General features: G+C 43.1%; 1 protein-coding gene across 5 annotated transcripts; it reads left to right on the top strand.

Moving 5' to 3' along the window:
• The first annotated feature begins 552 nt into the window (after nucleotides 1-552).
• arhgap45b (Rho GTPase activating protein 45b) lies at nucleotides 553-17,155 on the top strand. 5 transcript variants are annotated; one of them, XM_029429469.1, is made up of 26 exons: nucleotides 553-1,108; nucleotides 2,440-2,680; nucleotides 3,524-3,706; nucleotides 4,264-4,314; nucleotides 5,946-6,086; nucleotides 6,267-6,351; nucleotides 8,186-8,258; nucleotides 8,500-8,575; nucleotides 9,229-9,360; nucleotides 9,773-9,834; nucleotides 9,969-10,079; nucleotides 10,232-10,312; nucleotides 10,394-10,561; nucleotides 10,911-11,048; nucleotides 11,179-11,375; nucleotides 11,987-12,081; nucleotides 12,280-12,366; nucleotides 12,520-12,621; nucleotides 13,078-13,241; nucleotides 13,344-13,532; nucleotides 13,615-13,752; nucleotides 14,318-14,589; nucleotides 14,897-15,134; nucleotides 15,857-15,962; nucleotides 16,190-16,380; nucleotides 16,423-17,155. In XM_029429469.1, the coding sequence occupies exons 1-26, from the start codon at nucleotides 818-820 to the stop codon at nucleotides 16,702-16,704; spliced, it is 3,894 nt and encodes a 1,297-aa protein (XP_029285329.1). In that variant the 5' UTR covers nucleotides 553-817; the 3' UTR covers nucleotides 16,705-17,155. The 5 variants fall into 5 exon arrangements, with proteins under 5 accessions (XP_029285329.1, XP_029285326.1, XP_029285330.1 ...); XM_029429466.1 differs by having other exon boundaries at nucleotides 554-1,108; nucleotides 16,190-17,155; XM_029429471.1 differs by lacking the exon at nucleotides 553-1,108 and adding an exon at nucleotides 1,328-1,647 and having other exon boundaries at nucleotides 16,190-17,155.
• The last annotated feature ends 322 nt before the right edge of the window (nucleotides 17,156-17,477 follow it).

The following is a 17,477-nucleotide window of genomic DNA, read 5'->3' as shown; positions in this document are numbered from 1 at the left end:
AATACCACAGGATTCTCAAAGCATTTAATGTTTTTGATTTTAAAAACGTCTTAATAAATGTATCTGGTATGAATGCACCCCTTTGACATTTCCTGGAAGAAATAATGTTTTGATTAAAATAAATTAGATTTCTTCCATCAAGTGTCACTAATCTGACTTCTTCGGTCCTTGGTTGGTTATCCTTGGTCTGACATGACATTTTGGTGTCTGGATTTACTTTCCAATTTTAGGAACTTAAAAAAATATATTGTACAGATGTACTGGTAATTATTGACTAATTTCAAAGAGGGGAATTCAAAACCCATAAATGAGGCATATCGTTTTACTTCACTTAAGTATTCACAAATAAGATTCACATATTAACACCTTTTGTTGCTTCCATAAAAAAGGCATATAAAAACATACATCGGAAACGAGGTGTGGTGTCTTGTGATATTTTGATTAAAAAAATAAACAAACAAAAAAAGATCTGGAGCAGGTGCACGCGGAGGCGGAAGGTTACCATCAAAAGGTCACATGTTAAAAACACACGTGTGTCTGCATGAACTGATTACTGTTCATATGAACAAAGCAACAGTTGTTTGTTTGCTTCAGGGGGGGGACGCAGTTAACTCTCTTTTAAAAGCTATCTTGAGTACACTAGAGAGTTCCTTGAGTGTAATCTAAACGCAATTAATCTTCCAACACTTTGTGATTTCACCCTTGTGTCCCTCCTCCTCCTCCTGTTGAGGAAACTGCGCGCTGAGCGGATGCCGGGAGCGCACAGGAGGTTTGCGGTGAGCTGTCTGTCTCTCTGTCAGTGAGCCTGCGCGGCTCGATGTGTGACAGCAGCAGTAGCAGCAGGAGGAAGACAGACAGACTGTTACCGTGGCTGAAGGTCTGCCGGGATGACACCGAGCACCCGCTGAGCGCGAGCAGCAGAGCGCACAAGTGGCGAGTCGGGGGGTGGGTGGGGGGTTTGTACGTGAAACTAAAAGAAGTCGGGATGGACGGCAAAGGCACGCTGAAGATGTTCGCCAGGAAGAAACGGGAACTGATAAAGACGCCATCTATCTCGAAGAAGAGCCGAGCAGGAAGCCCCGGGGCGCACAGCAGCGCACCCTCGTCTGTGAGTAGCGCATCACTTCTGGTTTCTGCCTGGCACTCAGTCTGCTGGGGTGTGTGGGTGTGCGTGTGTCAGTTGACCTTTTAGTTAGAGGCGACAGGCTGCAGAGAGGTCTCCGGACAAGGGGTGAAACTGTGTGTTGTGTGTGTGTGTGTGGGGGGATTCCTAACACCAGATATAAATAGTTTAATCAAGTGTCTGTTTGAGCATTAATGCCTTTTGACAGGTGTGATGACTTGAAAACACTCATGATGGTTTGACTGCTCACTGACTCACTCATCCGACTCATAGGAAGTATACATGTTGTGGGGGTTTACCACCAAAGCAGTGGCAGGATGCAGTGTGAATGCTCAGTTTCAAAAGTTAATTTGTGCTTTAGTTAGAATGGGGACCAAGCTGTAGGGGGAAGGAGCATGCTGAAACGGGCAGGTAAAGGCAGCTACAACCCTTACTCTACGAGTCAGAGAGTTAAGAAAGCTGAGTCGAAAGGCAAGGACAGACTGGACATACTGCCCAGCAAGCAGAACGTATGGCTTAAGCAGGTACGTTTGAGTGTATGCATGTCATCTTGTACGCCCAACACAAGAATATGCTATATTCTATTTCTTGTCAAATGTGTGCTCTCTTTGTAACTGAGTTGGGCTGGAGATGCACTTGTCAAGCCCTAAACTGTAAGGCAATAATAATAATAATAATAATAATAATAATAATAATAATAATAATAATAATAATGTACTTTTTTAATTCTTTCATTATGTTGAAATGTTCTTGATTTAACAAACACACACAGGCATCAATGTGGAGATATGTCAGAATTATAAGTCGCTGCAGCACCCTGAGCAGTTAGGGGTTCACTGCCTTGCTCAAGGAGACCCCAGCAGTGTCCCACGACAAGTCCCTGTGGACTGAGCTGCTGTCGCCTGCTATACTAAATAAGTCTACCACAAATAGGAGATGAGATGCAATAACCAGGCCAAAAAAACAAACTTCTGTGACTTTTTATTTCTGATTTTTAGGCAGACGAGAAGGTCTTTTTTTTTATCTAGAAAAAAATGTCATATGTTCTTATTCCAAACAGTAAATGACATTTCTACACTCTGCTCTGTTCACCACACCCGACTGCAGCTTGGAGTCAGGAAGTGTTGCAAAATGCAACACAGGATCTTGTGAAAGTCTTCACATGTGTGTTTACCAACAACAGTGCTTCTGTGTTTAAGACCACAAAAGCAAAGAGGAGACAGATCGGCGCCCTCGTGACCGTTCAGGTCGAGCTGGGAAAGCTTAATCATGTGATCATCTTGACCTTTTTTCCTCTCTTCCTGTCCATCTCTCAGCTGTCAATCCTCCAGGAGCAGACTCGCAGAGATGCAGGCGATGTCACCCTCTCCTCACCCTCATCCTCCTCTTCAACTCTCACACCAACCTCTGCCGGGTTCCCGGACTCCTCCCTGTCCTGCCCGGGAACCCCCAGCACCCAGCACGGCAAGCTGGCGGCGATGCAAGGGGTGGGCTGCCCGTCTCCTGTGTCCACCCTGAAGAGGCCGACTGCACTGAGCAGACACGCCAGCGCTGCAGGTCTGCATCAAAACATCAGTAATTGTTCATCACCTTGTTGCGTTGATGAAATATCTGCTGTGCACACGATCCACCCCTGAATCTGAAACGGAAAGCAAAATCTGGAGAGAGAATATTCTTTTAAACGCTTAAATCAATTAATCCAGAACAAATGTTTTATTATTACTGTTTAAACTCACTTCAGCAAAGATGGAAAGTTTAAAGGTGGATTTCAAAGCGTATGCGGTATGGAAAGGTGTCAGTCCAAAGGTCCCAGTTTTCATTAGAGATATTTATATAAAAAAAGCTCCATCACAATGCTCCCAGAGACGAAGGGGACATTCTCTCATTGTTTGATTTGTCCAAATTTTAAAGATATTCAATTTACAATTATATTAAGCAGAGAACAGCAGCAAAGTCCCACACTTAAATTAATAATTTGACATTTAAAAAAATATGCTGATTCACGTTCGCCTAACGGGACTATTTCTTGGCTGGGAGCAGTCGTCCGCTCCTGACCAGGAAACAGTCCACAACCTAAAACTGCAATTTATTACTTTTATACTTCGTTTTTTGTATGAGTTAAACAAAAAAGATATAAAGTTAGTAAGATTCGAAGGTGGTGATCGAGGGATGTAGCCCTGAACAATATTTAACAGGTGAGCGTGGTATTGATCTTCTCGTCTCGCTCTCTGCCAAATATATAATAATAATAATAATAATAATAATAATAATAATAATAATAATAATAATAATAAGTGTATTTGTCATAAATGTCGTAATATTCCTATGTTGGAAGAGAAAATTATTATTTTTTGTTGATAAATGACTTAAACGACTCATTTGTTCTCTTTGTCTCCTCAGGTTTCCCGCTCCAGTCGTGGGTGTTCACTAAAGGCCAGGGGAAAGGGGCCTTGACCCCCCCTCCTCCGTCTGACGGTCCAGAGAGCACAGCCATTGAGGTGGAGGACATCCCGGCCCTGCTGAGGGACGTGGCACGCTTTGCAGAGGCTGTGGAGAAACTGAAGGATGTTGTGCTGGCTGAAGGTACAGTGAGCGTGTTAACACCTTTAAAGCTCGGGGGGGGGGCGGCCTGAAGGGACGGGCTGCTAGTGTTGCCCACTTTCTCCCTGGATGTAGAGACGTTTGGAGCTAGTGCTGCTGGCTGCATTGGGCTGGGTTTTTCTGTTTGATCATTTAAAAAGAAATCTAGCTTACTCTTGCTGGCTTCTCAAATGTTACCCACCCAAACTTTTTAAAAAGCTTCTTCTACAAACTTCCACCAGACACAATTCAACCCACAGAAACATTGATCTCCTGTATGATTTTAGAAATACGTCATTCACCTGTCTGTCAATTTTGCCAAATTACAAGCGACAGAAACGTGTTTGAGGACATGTGTTTTGGGTTTGAACCAAGCCCCCTCTGCTGCGATGACGGCACTAAAGACACGAATAATGCTTGTTTTCACCACTGTTGAGTTTTTTGTTTTGCATGCGTAGCATCTTCTTGCTGGTACGACAGTATGTCATTGTTTGTTTTTGTGTTGTACATGTGAATTTGTAATTGGCCTCTCCTCTTCCCCTTTGTGTTGCATGTTCCAGTCCATTTTGACAAGGGGCCTACACAAAGAGGACATGACGTATCCACAAAAGGTTTTTGTCAATCTTGCATCAGTCGTCTTCACAGACACGTGTGCGTAGCGAGTGGGGGAGGGGAAGAGGGAAAATGAGGGTGGAGCCACCTTGCGAAAGCTTACGAGTGTCTGAGCGTCCTCTCTCCAAGTGAAGAGCTGCGCTTCCGCTGCGCCCAGTGTCGACCGCACTCTTGTCTCCAGCAGGAAGCCAGCTTCTTGTTTACTGCAGCCTCATGCGCACAAACTCTTCCCCTTCTGTACGATGCAGAATCACCTATACCTTTCCTCCATGGAGTAAAATGCCACCTCTTCAGCATTGAGTTCACCTGCTAAACAAACTGGAAGTTGAACCTCTTTAAGTTTTCAACATGTTTTAAAGGCTTTTTCAGAGCAGAGTTCTGTGGTTTAGATGAAACGGAAAGATCTTTTGTTTGTGTCTTTCTGTCCGCTGTTTCTGTCTTGTTCTCCGCCCAGAGTGTGCTTTCTAAACAGGAAGTCATGATGGATGGCCTCTGACAGAAGGGCCTCGTCCACACTTCCTCCTCTCATAGGCTGCATCGCAGTGACGTGACTCCTCTTCTTCTTAATCAGCGGCACAATCGCATTTGAAACGTTGTCATGTTTTAACCTCTCGTATCTAGTGCAACACTATTAATCCAGAGCTCCTCATGGCTGCTAGGTCCCTCCTTTTATTTCCCTTAACATCAAACCATCCAAGTTGAAAGTGAGGTGATTTTGTTTTCATCAACCACAGAAAGCAGATGTAGCGCCGCACCAGTATTAGTTTCTAATCTTGCAAAACAATAGAGAAAGACCACATCCTCTCAGGCACAATGTTCAGGTCACTCTGTTCTTATTGTCAGCTGATGCTGCTCAGGCACTCTGACACAGTTTGAGGCAGACTGTGGGGGAGTGGGTGGTGGATCGGCTGCCCTCTGGCCTCCTCCCTGAGAAAGCTGCCTCGATTTTAGAAAAAGGGTTTACAAAGGAGTATGAGGTTGTAACATTACAGACAGAAAGAAGTTCACAAAGTGTGTGTGTGTGTGTGTGTGAGTGTGTGAGGATGTATCACCAGTGACCTCAATGCAGAGGAGCTGACACTGTCTGACCCTCTGGACCTGTTGGCAGATTATCACTGACCTTACAGACCGTCCGTCTCCATCCGTTATGCAGAAACGGGTTTGCAGAGACTTTAAAGAAATAGTTCAACATGTTGGGTAATAGGCTTATTTGCTTTCTCGCAGCGAGTTAGATGAGATCGATATCACTCTCATAACTGTACGGTAAATTTAAAGCTACAGCCAGAAGCAAGTTGTAAGTAGCTGATGCGTTCAAGGACACTCTGACGTCTGATGAACATGAATTTATCTCTGACTAAAACTCCATTATTTCCAATGATATATTTGAACTTTGATGTGATGGGTTGCCCGTCTGAAATAAGCTCTGCAATTCAATGTTCATACTGTCCTGGGAAAATCTTAAGCAGTATCGACTATAAAATAGATGGAAGTGTTAATGCTCCGTTGTTTATGGGATAAATAAACACCCTAAACCAGGCTTTACAGCGTGTTCAGCTCTTACTGTGTTCCTCCTGTTGCTCCTCTGTCTCCCCTCTCCTTGTCTAACCACACCTTCCTCCCTCTCGTCCAGGTAAGGAGAGTCAGCGGCCCGTTGCTCACGAGTGTTTGGGGGAGGTCCTACGGGTCCTGCGTCAGGTCATCAACACCTACCCTCTGCTCAACACCGTGGAGATCCTCACTGCTGCCGGCAAGCTCATTTCCAAGGTCAAAGGTCAGTCAGTTGTGCGGAGAAAACATATTTAGTGAGAACACGTGTAGACGGGAAGAACAATGTGTTCTCTTATGTTAAACTACTGTGGTACTTTCACACTTCCAACATCTCTTGGTAATACTGTATACTGTACAGTTTGATGTTGAAACCTGAACACATGCCATGGTTGTGACTTTACAGGTTTCCACTATGAGGCTTGTAACGAGGCGGATAAAAAGGACTTCGAAAAGGCGATTGAAACCATTGCAGTTGCTTTTAGCAGCAAGTGAGTATCCGGTACACCTTCCCAATATGATCTGATTATCTTGTCTTATTTTCTTACATTACATTTAACTGACTCTTTTGTCCAAAGCGACTTAAAATAAGTGCAAACAATCAGGAGGATACAACTCCGAACAAGTACATTAGCTTGAAATGGGTGAAATCATTTTAGGTGCAGCTGACGGGTTGCTTTTCAGTCTGCGACGGGAAGGTGTGAAGACTTTCAATGGGGAGCTCGCTCCACCATTTTTAATCCTAAAGTTACCCAATGGATACAATCTTAACATTTTACTGAAACATGTTTTACTACTTTCTGTGGTCAGAAATCCTGGCTAGGAATGCCATGCCACCATTGCTCGATAATGTGCAGTTCTATGCGTTTTCTGTGGTGATTATTACTGGTAGTTATTGTCCTTGCGACACAGACTGATGGCGATGTAGGTACAAGTGCATCTAACCAGGTATTACCTCTTTTACAGACAAAGTAGTGCGTGTGTGTTGGTGCGTACAAAGTTGTCTGTTATTGGGAATTGGAGAGAGAAGTGCAGCGATGGTGACACATTTGCATAAGGCAGAGCTGAAAACAGGAAGTGGTTCTTTTTTTTCTACCGTATGACACAAAACCAAAACTTGAACTTGCTGTTGACTACCTGACTGCTCAGTGAACAGATTGCTCACAGACTGAAGAGATAATAAATCACACGAGCGTTTTACATACTTGAGAGGAATTAAGACCAAACTGCATTATTAAACGTGGCAACTATGAAATCATCAAATGTGTTTTTCAAGATTAATGTTTTTTTTTTACCTGAATGTTTTCAATTTTAATTAATATAAATAAATAAATAAATAAATAAATAAAAGTAAGCCCAGACAAATGTCAGTTTAATGTGTAATTAAAGTACATTACAGCAACAAGTTTATCACATGCTAGTCTGTGCCAGTTCACGGTTTAGACATCTGTCACAGAGCTTTAGGAGGAAGTGAGCTGGCAGAGACGGTTGAAATCTGCCTGACGTGTCTGTTTCCTCATTCTCTCCTCCGCTTTTCCTCTGCTTGTCTAATTATGAACAGACAAACACCAAGATGGAGGTGACACTTTTTTTTCTTTAGCCTGTATTTCAGCAAGCAAGTCAACTAAATGAATCAAAATAAGAGATTCAATCTGCCATTGTCGGGCATTGTTTTACACGTACAGGTGATTATTACTGCCTCATTATTTTCACTGTCAAGATTATCCTGGCCTAAAATAATTGCCATTCACGATATTCTCTCAAACATCAAACTATGGTATGTTTAAAACTGTTAAAATGGCACTAAAGCAGACTGGAACTAGACACCATGTTGCGATGGATCACACCAGCCGCAACGCCAAATGGTGAACATTCTTTTAATAAGTAAAAAAGAATCTTAAATAAAGTTATCATAAGGTCCCCCTGCATAAAGGATAAATACATTTTTAAATCAATAACATTATGTGAGTCTGTTCTTAGATGATGATTCCTGAATTAATTAGAATTCAGTCTCTATTGTTCACTTCTCTACATGATGGGGAGCCAGACGACTTCCACAATCAATGGGACTGAAATGAGTGTTATTTTATCATCACATCCATGTAATATATTACAGTTCATTTAGCTGATTTATCATCATGAGGAGGCAACTCTGAAGAGTAAGAATCTGGCAAGGACATTAACTTCAGATGGGTGAAACTCGTGCAGAACAATAGCTTCAAATAAGTCAAACCAAGTGCAACATGCAGAAATACCATTTATTTTTTACATGCATTTTTACTTTTGTTATATTTGCTAATGTAGAGCTGTCTGTTTTCCCCTCAGTGTGTCTGAGCTGCTGATGGGAGAGGTGGACAGCAGCACGTTGCTCTCCCTGCTGCCCACTGAGAAGAGCAGGGTGAGTTTATCACTCATTAAAAAAAAAACAGACAGCTTGTCTAACAGTTAGTTGTTAACTATGTGCAATTGTATAAAAAATTAATAAATGTGCACCTCATTAAATATTACTGTACATAAGTGGTGTACATACTGTACACCACGCCCAACTTCCCAGTGGATTAAGTAAAGCGATCCCTCAGTGACGATGACGAGCCTTAATGTGTTTATCAGTAATGAATCATCTTTGTGCTGCTGTGTAGTCGATGGAGAACTTGTACGCTGCGTCAGGCCAGGGAGCGGACGGGGGACACTTCAGGAGCGACCTGCATTACATGGGTAGGATGATCAGCTGCTCCTTCACTCACTCTCCGGCTTTCACGGACTTCTTTCAGTCCCTCACGGCTGCTGTTTGTGATGCGTTCGTGCTTCCAAAATGCTACTTTTTCATGATTTTTTTTCATACGGGCACAAAATTAGCAGCGTACACCAGCCAAATACTGCTAATATAAGTGTTTGTGTTTGGTAGATTTGCATCACTCGTCAGCCAATAATATAATGGTACTCTGGAAGACATTAAGCCTTCACTAACTGCTCAGCTGGTGGACAAAAAAGTAAAATGTTCCCCCTTGTTTTTGTACTCCATCATCCGTTTATATAAGAAAGCAGCGCTCCAACCTTTATTCAGATCATGACAGCTTTTACATGTATTTCCACACACTTGATGTCTGGTAGGTCTCCCCCTGCTGACCTAAATACTGTGGTACAACGACTTGTTTCACAGCAAGAGTGCCAGCTGCAGAAACTCATTATCACAGAAAATCAAAGGGAAAAGTTACAAAGCGTATTGAAAATGACCGTATTGATCACAGTAAGTTAAACACTTACTTGTTTGCAGCGACAAACAAATGGGCGTCACCAAAATAAAACGCAGGATGTTCATCACTTAAAGCTCTGAATCTTCACGTGTTTGATTGTGTGTTGATGCGTAGGCAGATGTGAGGAGGTGGATGTGATCCTCCAGCAAAGCGAGGGAGGCGTGGACTCCGCTCTGCTCTACGCCAAAACCATTTCCAAGTACATGAAGGACCTGATGAGCTACGTGGAGAAGAGAACTTCACTGGGTGAGTGGGAGAGCTGGAGCTTTAGTTAATTATTTAAATAATCTAATCGTCAATTAACAGGGAATTAATTGATGTTGCTTATGCAGTAAAAAAGTCTTGATGCACTTCCTGCCTCGCTGGATCCTGACCTGTTATTGGCTGTATTTGGAGTACTGGGAGAGGGCAAGGTTCATAACCCTTTTTAGCACGCAGATTAATTGCTTGGAAATTCTAGTTTTATATCATTGAAAAATGAATCTGCTTGAGTTATGTGACAAAATAAGCACAACAGAGGTTGGACTTTGGCATATTGTTATTGGTTTAGACATTTTCTAAGCTGTATAGTGAATATACATTATTAAGATGATAGTTTCAGTATAGGAACCACTGTAGAAAAACTAACTCATCGTCCTCTTGTCTTCCGTTTCACCAGAGATGGAGTTCTCCAAAGGCCTGCAGAGATTGTACCATTCCTGTAAACACAGCATAACGCATGTAAACCAAATTCTTTTCACCTAATAATAACACGGATAACTAGTGCGATGTATTCAAATATACACTTAAAGCAATACAGCATTTGGTCCTTTGTGTTGAAACCCTCAAACCCTCTCTTTTCGTGCTCCCTCCAGCCCCAAATGCCCCTCTTCTCCATCTACTCTCTGGCTCTGGAGCAGGACCAGGAGCAGAGTGTCGGGCTGCAGCAGGCCAACACCACCCTGCACACGCAGACCTTCATCCAGGTAAACTTTAGCGAAGTTTGTTGCAACATGAACGGCATGAACTTCTGTGAGTTGTGGTAGTTCTTAAAATCGACCTGTGACTTGTGTCAGTTAATACTGGAGTGTTTTGCCTCTGTACACATTGTGTCTACCTGTGCATGCGTCCTGTGCAGCCTCTGATGCAGCGTAAACAGGAGCATGAAAAGAGACGGAAGGAGATCAAGGAACACTGGATTCGGTCTAAGAGAAAACTGGTACGACCTCCTATTTTGTACACAGGAGCACACGTAGCAGTAGACTGTTTTATTCATCAAAAATAATTTGTCTTTGTTTAGATGGAGTGTGAGGCAAACCTGCGTAAAGCTAAGCAAGCCTACATGGTCCGCTGCGAGGAGTACGACAAAGCCAAAACGGCAGCGTGTCGCGCTGAGGAAGAGGGAGGAGGATCTACGGCAAAGTCTGTGGAGAAGAAGAAACGATTAGAGGAGGAGACTCGCAACAAGGTTCTTATCAATAACTTCATTTTATTGCTGTAGATGTGTGGATGCCACGTTGTCACTTTGACTCTTTGTGTACTAAGCTGATGGGGATGAATACCATGATTTATTTAATGTAAAAACACAAGCATTGCTAAAAATAGAAAGAAGTAGCTGCGTTTCTATGTTTACACTTGTACAATAATTGCAGACAGAAATACAAGTATATTATGTAAACTAGGTGCTTTTCTGAGTAATGTTTTGCATCTCTTTAAATGACTCTGTGCTTAACTTCTATTTATGTGTGTGTGGGTGTGTGTGTGTGGTTTAGAGTAAATCAATCTGATTCTGAACATTTTAAAACGTTTGCGTGCAGTCAGACGAGGCGGAGGCCACCTACCGGACATGTATAGCAGATGCCACCACTCAGCAGCTGGAGCTGGAGCACACAAAGGTCACAGTGCTGAGACAACTGCAGGACGTCATCAAACAGAGCGACCAGACGCTTCGCTCGGTAAGATCAAACCGATCAAAAAGAATTCTTAGCTTTTCTAGACTCCAGTTAGGTTTTGAGCAATGATCGAAGATGACAAACAGAAACTCTCTCATGATCCTTTTTTTGTTGCATCTCTTTCCTCCACCAGGCGACCATCTCATACTACCAGCTCATGCACATGCAGACAGTAGCCCTGCCGGTCCACTACCAGACTCTGTGTGAGAGCAGTAAGCTGTACGACCCGGGCCAGCAGTACGCCGCACACGTGCGAGACCTGCAGCTGCCAGAGCAGCCGACTGTTCTCTACACGTTTGAGAACTACTGTCCCTCCAGCTCGTCGTCACAGTAAGAGCTTCAGTCAGAGCCACAATCATCCAGGTTTTCAATTGAAACCTTAAAGGAAAAAGTCCAACATTTTGAGAAACCTTCTAATTTGCTTTCATGCCGAAAGTTGGATGAGAAGATTGACACCACCCTCACATCTGTACAGTAAATGTGAAGATTGAGCTGCTGAGCACAAAGACTGGGAGAAAGATGAAATGGTTCGCCTAGCTCTGTCCAAAGGTCACAGAAGCAGCAGGAAAAGAAGAAGCTTCTGGAAGTCGATGCACCAATAAATAGTTTGGCTCATAACCCAATATAAAAACACAACCTGTTGTCTTTACACTCTGCTCTCTGATTAAGCAATCAAGAAATAGTATGTTCATTAAAAGAGGTTTTAGCTTTAGAGGTTTTAGTAGGAGGATTTTATTACCTTTTGGACAGAGTGAGGCCAGCTGTTCCATTTACAGCATCTGTGCTAAACTAACTGAATCGCTTGCTGTAGCTTCACTTCTACCGTGCAGACACGAGTGGTATCAGTCTTATCATATGACTCAGCAAGAAAGCTATTGTGTGTATTTACCAAGAAAGTTTTTTAAAATATTACTTTAATTACTTTTAATCCCACATTGCAGCTATGGCCACAGACCAAGGAATGACAGCTTCAACACGGACAGTCCTGCCACCAGTGTGGATACAGCAGCAGGAGACACCGAGGCTCAGCGCAAGAGTAAGTGATGCCAGCTGCTGTAGCTCTCAGTGAGCTATAGTTTTGTAAAGATGATTGAGACATCCAGCCTGGTTTTGCCAGTTATAAGAGCACACAGTGTAACAAAAGATGACTGACAGTGGACAAAATGGCTCTGTTTAGCCATGTAAACCCATTATTGTGATGCAGACTATTCACTTGTCCCTTTGTTATCCGCAGGGCTGGGCCACAAGTCGTGGGGTTCAACAGTGAGCGATGACAGTGTTGTGGGAGAGGGAGGCCTAGAGTCTCCTACTGCCAGCTCAAGTGAGTGAGAAGTGTGTTGTTGAAACACCAGAATATCTCATTTATAAATAACAATCGGGGAGATTTTGTTGGCTTTCCTACTTTAAAGGAACACATGATGTGTGCGTGTCTTCATAAGTGAGCGATGATACTTAAACTGTTTATTTATTCTAGGTGACATCAGCAAAATTGCTCGGACATCATCCACTGGGACAATGTCGTCGAATGAGGACGCAGATGAGAAAAACGGGAATGTGACCTCATTTGAAGCTCCAAGTAAGATTTACAGATTGTAATCACTATTGATGTGATTGTATACGCATTGTAAGTACCTTGTGTTTTTAGAGTGCATGAAGAAAATGACTCATTTGGAGGAAAACATGAATGCTTTTAGTCGTGTTCAGAACCTGGGGTAGTGGTGCACTTCAGCTTCTTATGGCCGGAATTAGTTTTGTGTTTCAACAAACATTGTTGTTGAAAGATTATCCTGACAAAAGTTTTACCAGGCAAAGCTTGTTTTTTTTTCCACTTGAGTCACGGATGAAAAAAGAAATTAAGGAACTTGGAAAGATTATCCTGGAAAACCCAGACTTAGAAAATGGATCTCCAGAGTTTTCTTTCCTCTCAGGGCTTCTGTAATAACATGGGGTCCCACTATTGCTCTTCAAATGGCTGGCTGTGAATCTTGTATGAGTTTTCTGGAGTGTTTGATGTGGGTCTCTTGTCTTTTAGACATGAACGGCATGGATCCAGATGTGGTGGTGTCCACCAGACCTTTCCGTAACATCGGCCTGTCCAAAGCAGCCCAGACCCACCGACTGAGGAAGCTACGGACTCCCGCTAAGTGCCGCGAGTGTGACAGCTACGTTTACTTCCAGGGGGCTGAGTGCGAGGAGGTGAGTCCTTCCTCTTCTAATCATCTCCCAACATCCAGCCTGCAGAGAGAGACTATGATCGGACCAGGCTCATGAGATCAACACCTTCTTCTCTGTCCTTAGTGTTTCCTGGCGTGTCACAAGCGCTGTCTGGAGATTCTGGCCATCCAATGCGGCCATAAGAAGCTGCAGGGCCGTCTGCAGCTGTTTGGCAGGGACTTCTCTCAGGTAGCCGGCTGTGCCAGTGACGGCATCCCCTTCATCATCACCAAGTGCATCGCCGAGATAGAAAGACGGGCCCTCAAGATGAAGGTGAGAAAGTGAATTTATACTGTGCTGGATGTCTAAATCTTTGCCACGGAGGGATTTTAAACCGTCCGCTTCCTCCTTACAGGGCATCTACAGGGTGAACGGGGTGAAGACTCGTGTCGAGAAGCTGTGTCAGGCCTTTGAGAATGGCAAGGAGCTGGTGGAGCTGTCCCAGTGTTCACCGCACGACATTAGCAACGTCCTCAAGCTTTACCTCAGACAGGTACACGTGCAGCACATGCAGGAGTAAAACACAGCACGCTTAAGTGACTTGTGGGCCTTGAGAACCATATGGCAGCTGTCATGGTGGCAGCTAATGGGGATTTAGTAAACAAATGTTCCTGATTTAAAGTAGTTTATCTCTTACTTATTAAAAGTTTTAGTATAATAAAGCACTGTCAAAAAAACAGTGCATTAGAATATTTATATAAACAGTCTAGCTATTATTAAATCTAGTTGTACTATAGTTATTATAAATTAGTTAATTAATTTATATTTTATAGGACAATTAAAAAGATTAATACAAAAAACATTATATTCAACTAATGAACAAATAATTAAAGGAAAATTTGAATTTAAAGCAAATTAATGGAAAATAATAAAAGTATTATCCTTGCTGATATTTTAATAATCCCTCTTATAATTATCTGGTTGGATATAATTGTTAAAAAAATAAAAATGGCTCTGTAGTCTTTTGCACGCCTCTTTCTCCTCCACGCTTGTAAAGGTTGTGTGTTCAAGCTTAATTCGGCCGCTCTAACGCTTCTTCCTGTGTCCTTCACCACCAGCTGCCAGAGCCCATCTTGCTGTTCCGCCTGTACAACAGTCTGATGGGTTTGGCGAAGGAGAGTCTGCAGGGAGAGGCCGACACACCAGAGGGAGAGGAGGTCGAGTCCAACAGTATTAACCCAGCAGTGGGCAAAGGGCCGCAGCTGGTGGATCTGGGCCCTGACACTGACCCAGAGGTCCTGGTCCTGGTGGACAAGCTGAAGAAGCTTCTGAAGGAGCTGCCCAAGGCTCACATTGCCACGCTGCGCTACATCACTCGCCACCTCCGGAGGTCAGTCATTTACAAAAAACAGCAAGAAGATGAAAGACGAGAGGCATTGTCATGGCTGGATGGGGGCTCAGCTTTCATCCATTTCTGTGATTGCTGGCCAGTCTATACAAGTAGCGCCGTTGGTTGGCATGTAAATGTTATCATGTAATGACGCTTTTCATTAACGGTCATTCACTGTGAATATTTATTTTACCTTTTTTGTCTGTTCTTAGAAAACATCATTCTAAGAATTTGTGACGAGGAGCAATTCTTTGCACTAGGAAGCTTTATGATTACTTTATTTCTTCCGCTTTCTTCCTCCCTCCAGGATTGCAGAGCTAGAGGAAGATAACAAGATGAGTCCCAGTAACTTGGGTATCGTGTTTGGTCCCTCCCTGATGCGCCCCCGTCCGACCGGGGCCACAATATCCCTGTCTTCTCTGGTTGATTACCCCCACCAGGCCCGCATCGTGGAGTCCCTCATAGTCTTCTATTCATCCATCTTCCAGTCCAAAACCACTCAGACCGACAAAACCAGTCGCTCTACTTCCACCTCCACTCAGCAGGTAGGACTCCGTGTAGTGCAAGTGGATATTCATCTCTCTCATTATGTGTTGTCTTAATATTGTACGGACACAAAGTTGCAACATATATGACATTTGAAGGCAATTAATGTGACTTGCAGTTCAGCTTATCAGACAGTTGAACTGAACTAGGTCACTGTGAGGACTTCCACCAGAAGAGATGGTAACAAAGTACAGCCTCTCACAGCAGCTAGCTACTAGTACTTAATCTAGTTACAAATAAATACTTAGAACCACTAATTAATAGTATTATTAGGGTGTGAGAGTTAAACAGATATTTGGATACAGAGATGTTTTACTTCTCTTTTTTTTTTTTTTTTTTTTTTTTTTTGTGAGCAGTGGAAGAGACCTTATATTCTTGGGGAGTCATTTGGCAATTGTCAGTTCACCCCAGAAAAGTGGCAACTGTTCTTACTCTAAAGAATGAAAAGATGATCTAACAGAGAAGCTGTCAATAATTTATAAGCGTACACAACACCTGGTGTACCTCATTGTGGAAAAGTGAGACAAAGAAAACAGAAGCGGTAAAATGTCCATTTCCTCATGCAACGTTTTGACCTACCTATTTCAATACAGCTATCCCTCCTGATTTATGTTCATGCATATTTATGTTCGATATGCTGTCCGTGATATTATATATATTTGTATTTTACTTGTTCTTCTTGATAACGATCTCACCCCCCCCCCCCCCCCTCCTGGTTCAGGGAGTTATTGCAGATGAAAAGATTGGGAGCTCTGCTGATGGAGAGGAGGATGAAGGCCAAGAGGAGCAAAATAAACCAGAGTCTGACAAGATGGAGGAGGGATGTGGTAAGTTTTTTTATAATACTGTTGTAAATGAATTAACTTCCCCTCAATGTGTAAATCAAAAAAAGTTCACTCATGTTCTTGCTCCCATTGACTCCATGGTATTTAAAAAGTAGAATATACACATCGCCTCCTAAAAATGTCATTATTTCTAAGATTTGGCCTTAATGTTTAACTGCGATCAGTTTTCTCACCCCTGTGGAACCATCGGCCTCTTTTTCTCCATTAAGGAAGTTCTTTAGGGTCCCTGGGGTCTAGTGAGCAGCTCCTCGACTCGGACTCTGAGCAGGACGAGAGCGGTCAGAGGACCACACACTCCCAGAGCCTGGTGAAGCAGGAGAGCGTGGACGACGACGACCAGCTCAGCTACAGAGACAGTCTGGACCTGTCCAGCCAGTCTGCAACCCAAACTGACCCGGACCCAGACCAGGACCAGGAACAGGACCAGGACCAGGACCAGGAACAGGACCAGGAACAGGACCAGGACCAGGAACAGGACCAGGACGACAACCCCGACAGAGCAGAGCCCCCTGCGCTGCCAGACAGCGGGCCCCCAGATGAAGACACAGGGGCAGAGGAGGACCTGAGCGTCTCTCTGGCCGATCTCAATGTAAACCAGTCCAACAACAACAACAACCACCCATGCTCCCCCATATTAAGCTTGTCGGGGCTTCCATTGGCACGTCTGTGTGGAAAGAAATTACCGCTGACCAAAAACAGGGACAGTGAGCCGGAGTTTGTCTGATATCATAACCAAAATCAGTGTGTGTGTTAGTTTAAGTTACAGGATGATTGATCTGGTTTTTATTCATTTAAAGTCCAGATATAAACCTGCACTTGACGGCTATTGTGTTGTGTACGTCGAGATTTAAGTTTTAGGTGTTTGCAGCTGTATTGATCTGTCCTGGCAGTGAAAGCTCTCCACGTTTCCTGCTGTCTGATGTCATTTCAAGAAGTTTTGACTCAAATTATTAAAATATTTTTATGCAGTTTGTATTTTTAAAGTGTTTTTACTTGTTGCTCTTGCAAGCTTGAGGAAAGGTGTTAGTAAGTCACATCAGATGTGCAGAATTGTGCTGCTGGTTTTAGTTCAGCACTAACATTTAAAGGAATTATTTAGCACTCTATTAAATGTTGCCTGTATTGCCTTGTTATGTATGTTTCGTCTATTTTAATAAACATTTTATTTTAAAATGCTTCAGGTTGTTATTCATGTACAGCAGGGGTGTCAAACATCCGGCCCGTGGGATGACTTTGCAGCAGGGGTGTCAAACATCCGGCCCGCGGGATGACTTTGCAAAGAAAATGAGTTGTTTTGATCATAAAGTAAAATACTGTTCCAGATACTCGTGACGAAATGTTTTGTGCCTTTGTAGATACACTGATCTGTAAGTATCATGTGCAAATGATAAACTGAGACATACTATTGTTGAACTTGCACCTTTTCTTAGGACATTTCAGGTTGTTCATAATGTTTAGTAAAAAAGATAGATCATTGTGCTTGAACTTTCTTGCACT

This window comes from Cottoperca gobio, chromosome 4, assembly GCF_900634415.1.
Source record: "Cottoperca gobio chromosome 4, fCotGob3.1, whole genome shotgun sequence".
Lineage (NCBI taxonomy): Eukaryota > Metazoa > Chordata > Actinopteri > Perciformes > Bovichtidae > Cottoperca > Cottoperca gobio.
Note: the sequence above shows the minus strand (reverse complement) of the source record. Positions and strands in the feature narration are given on the sequence as shown.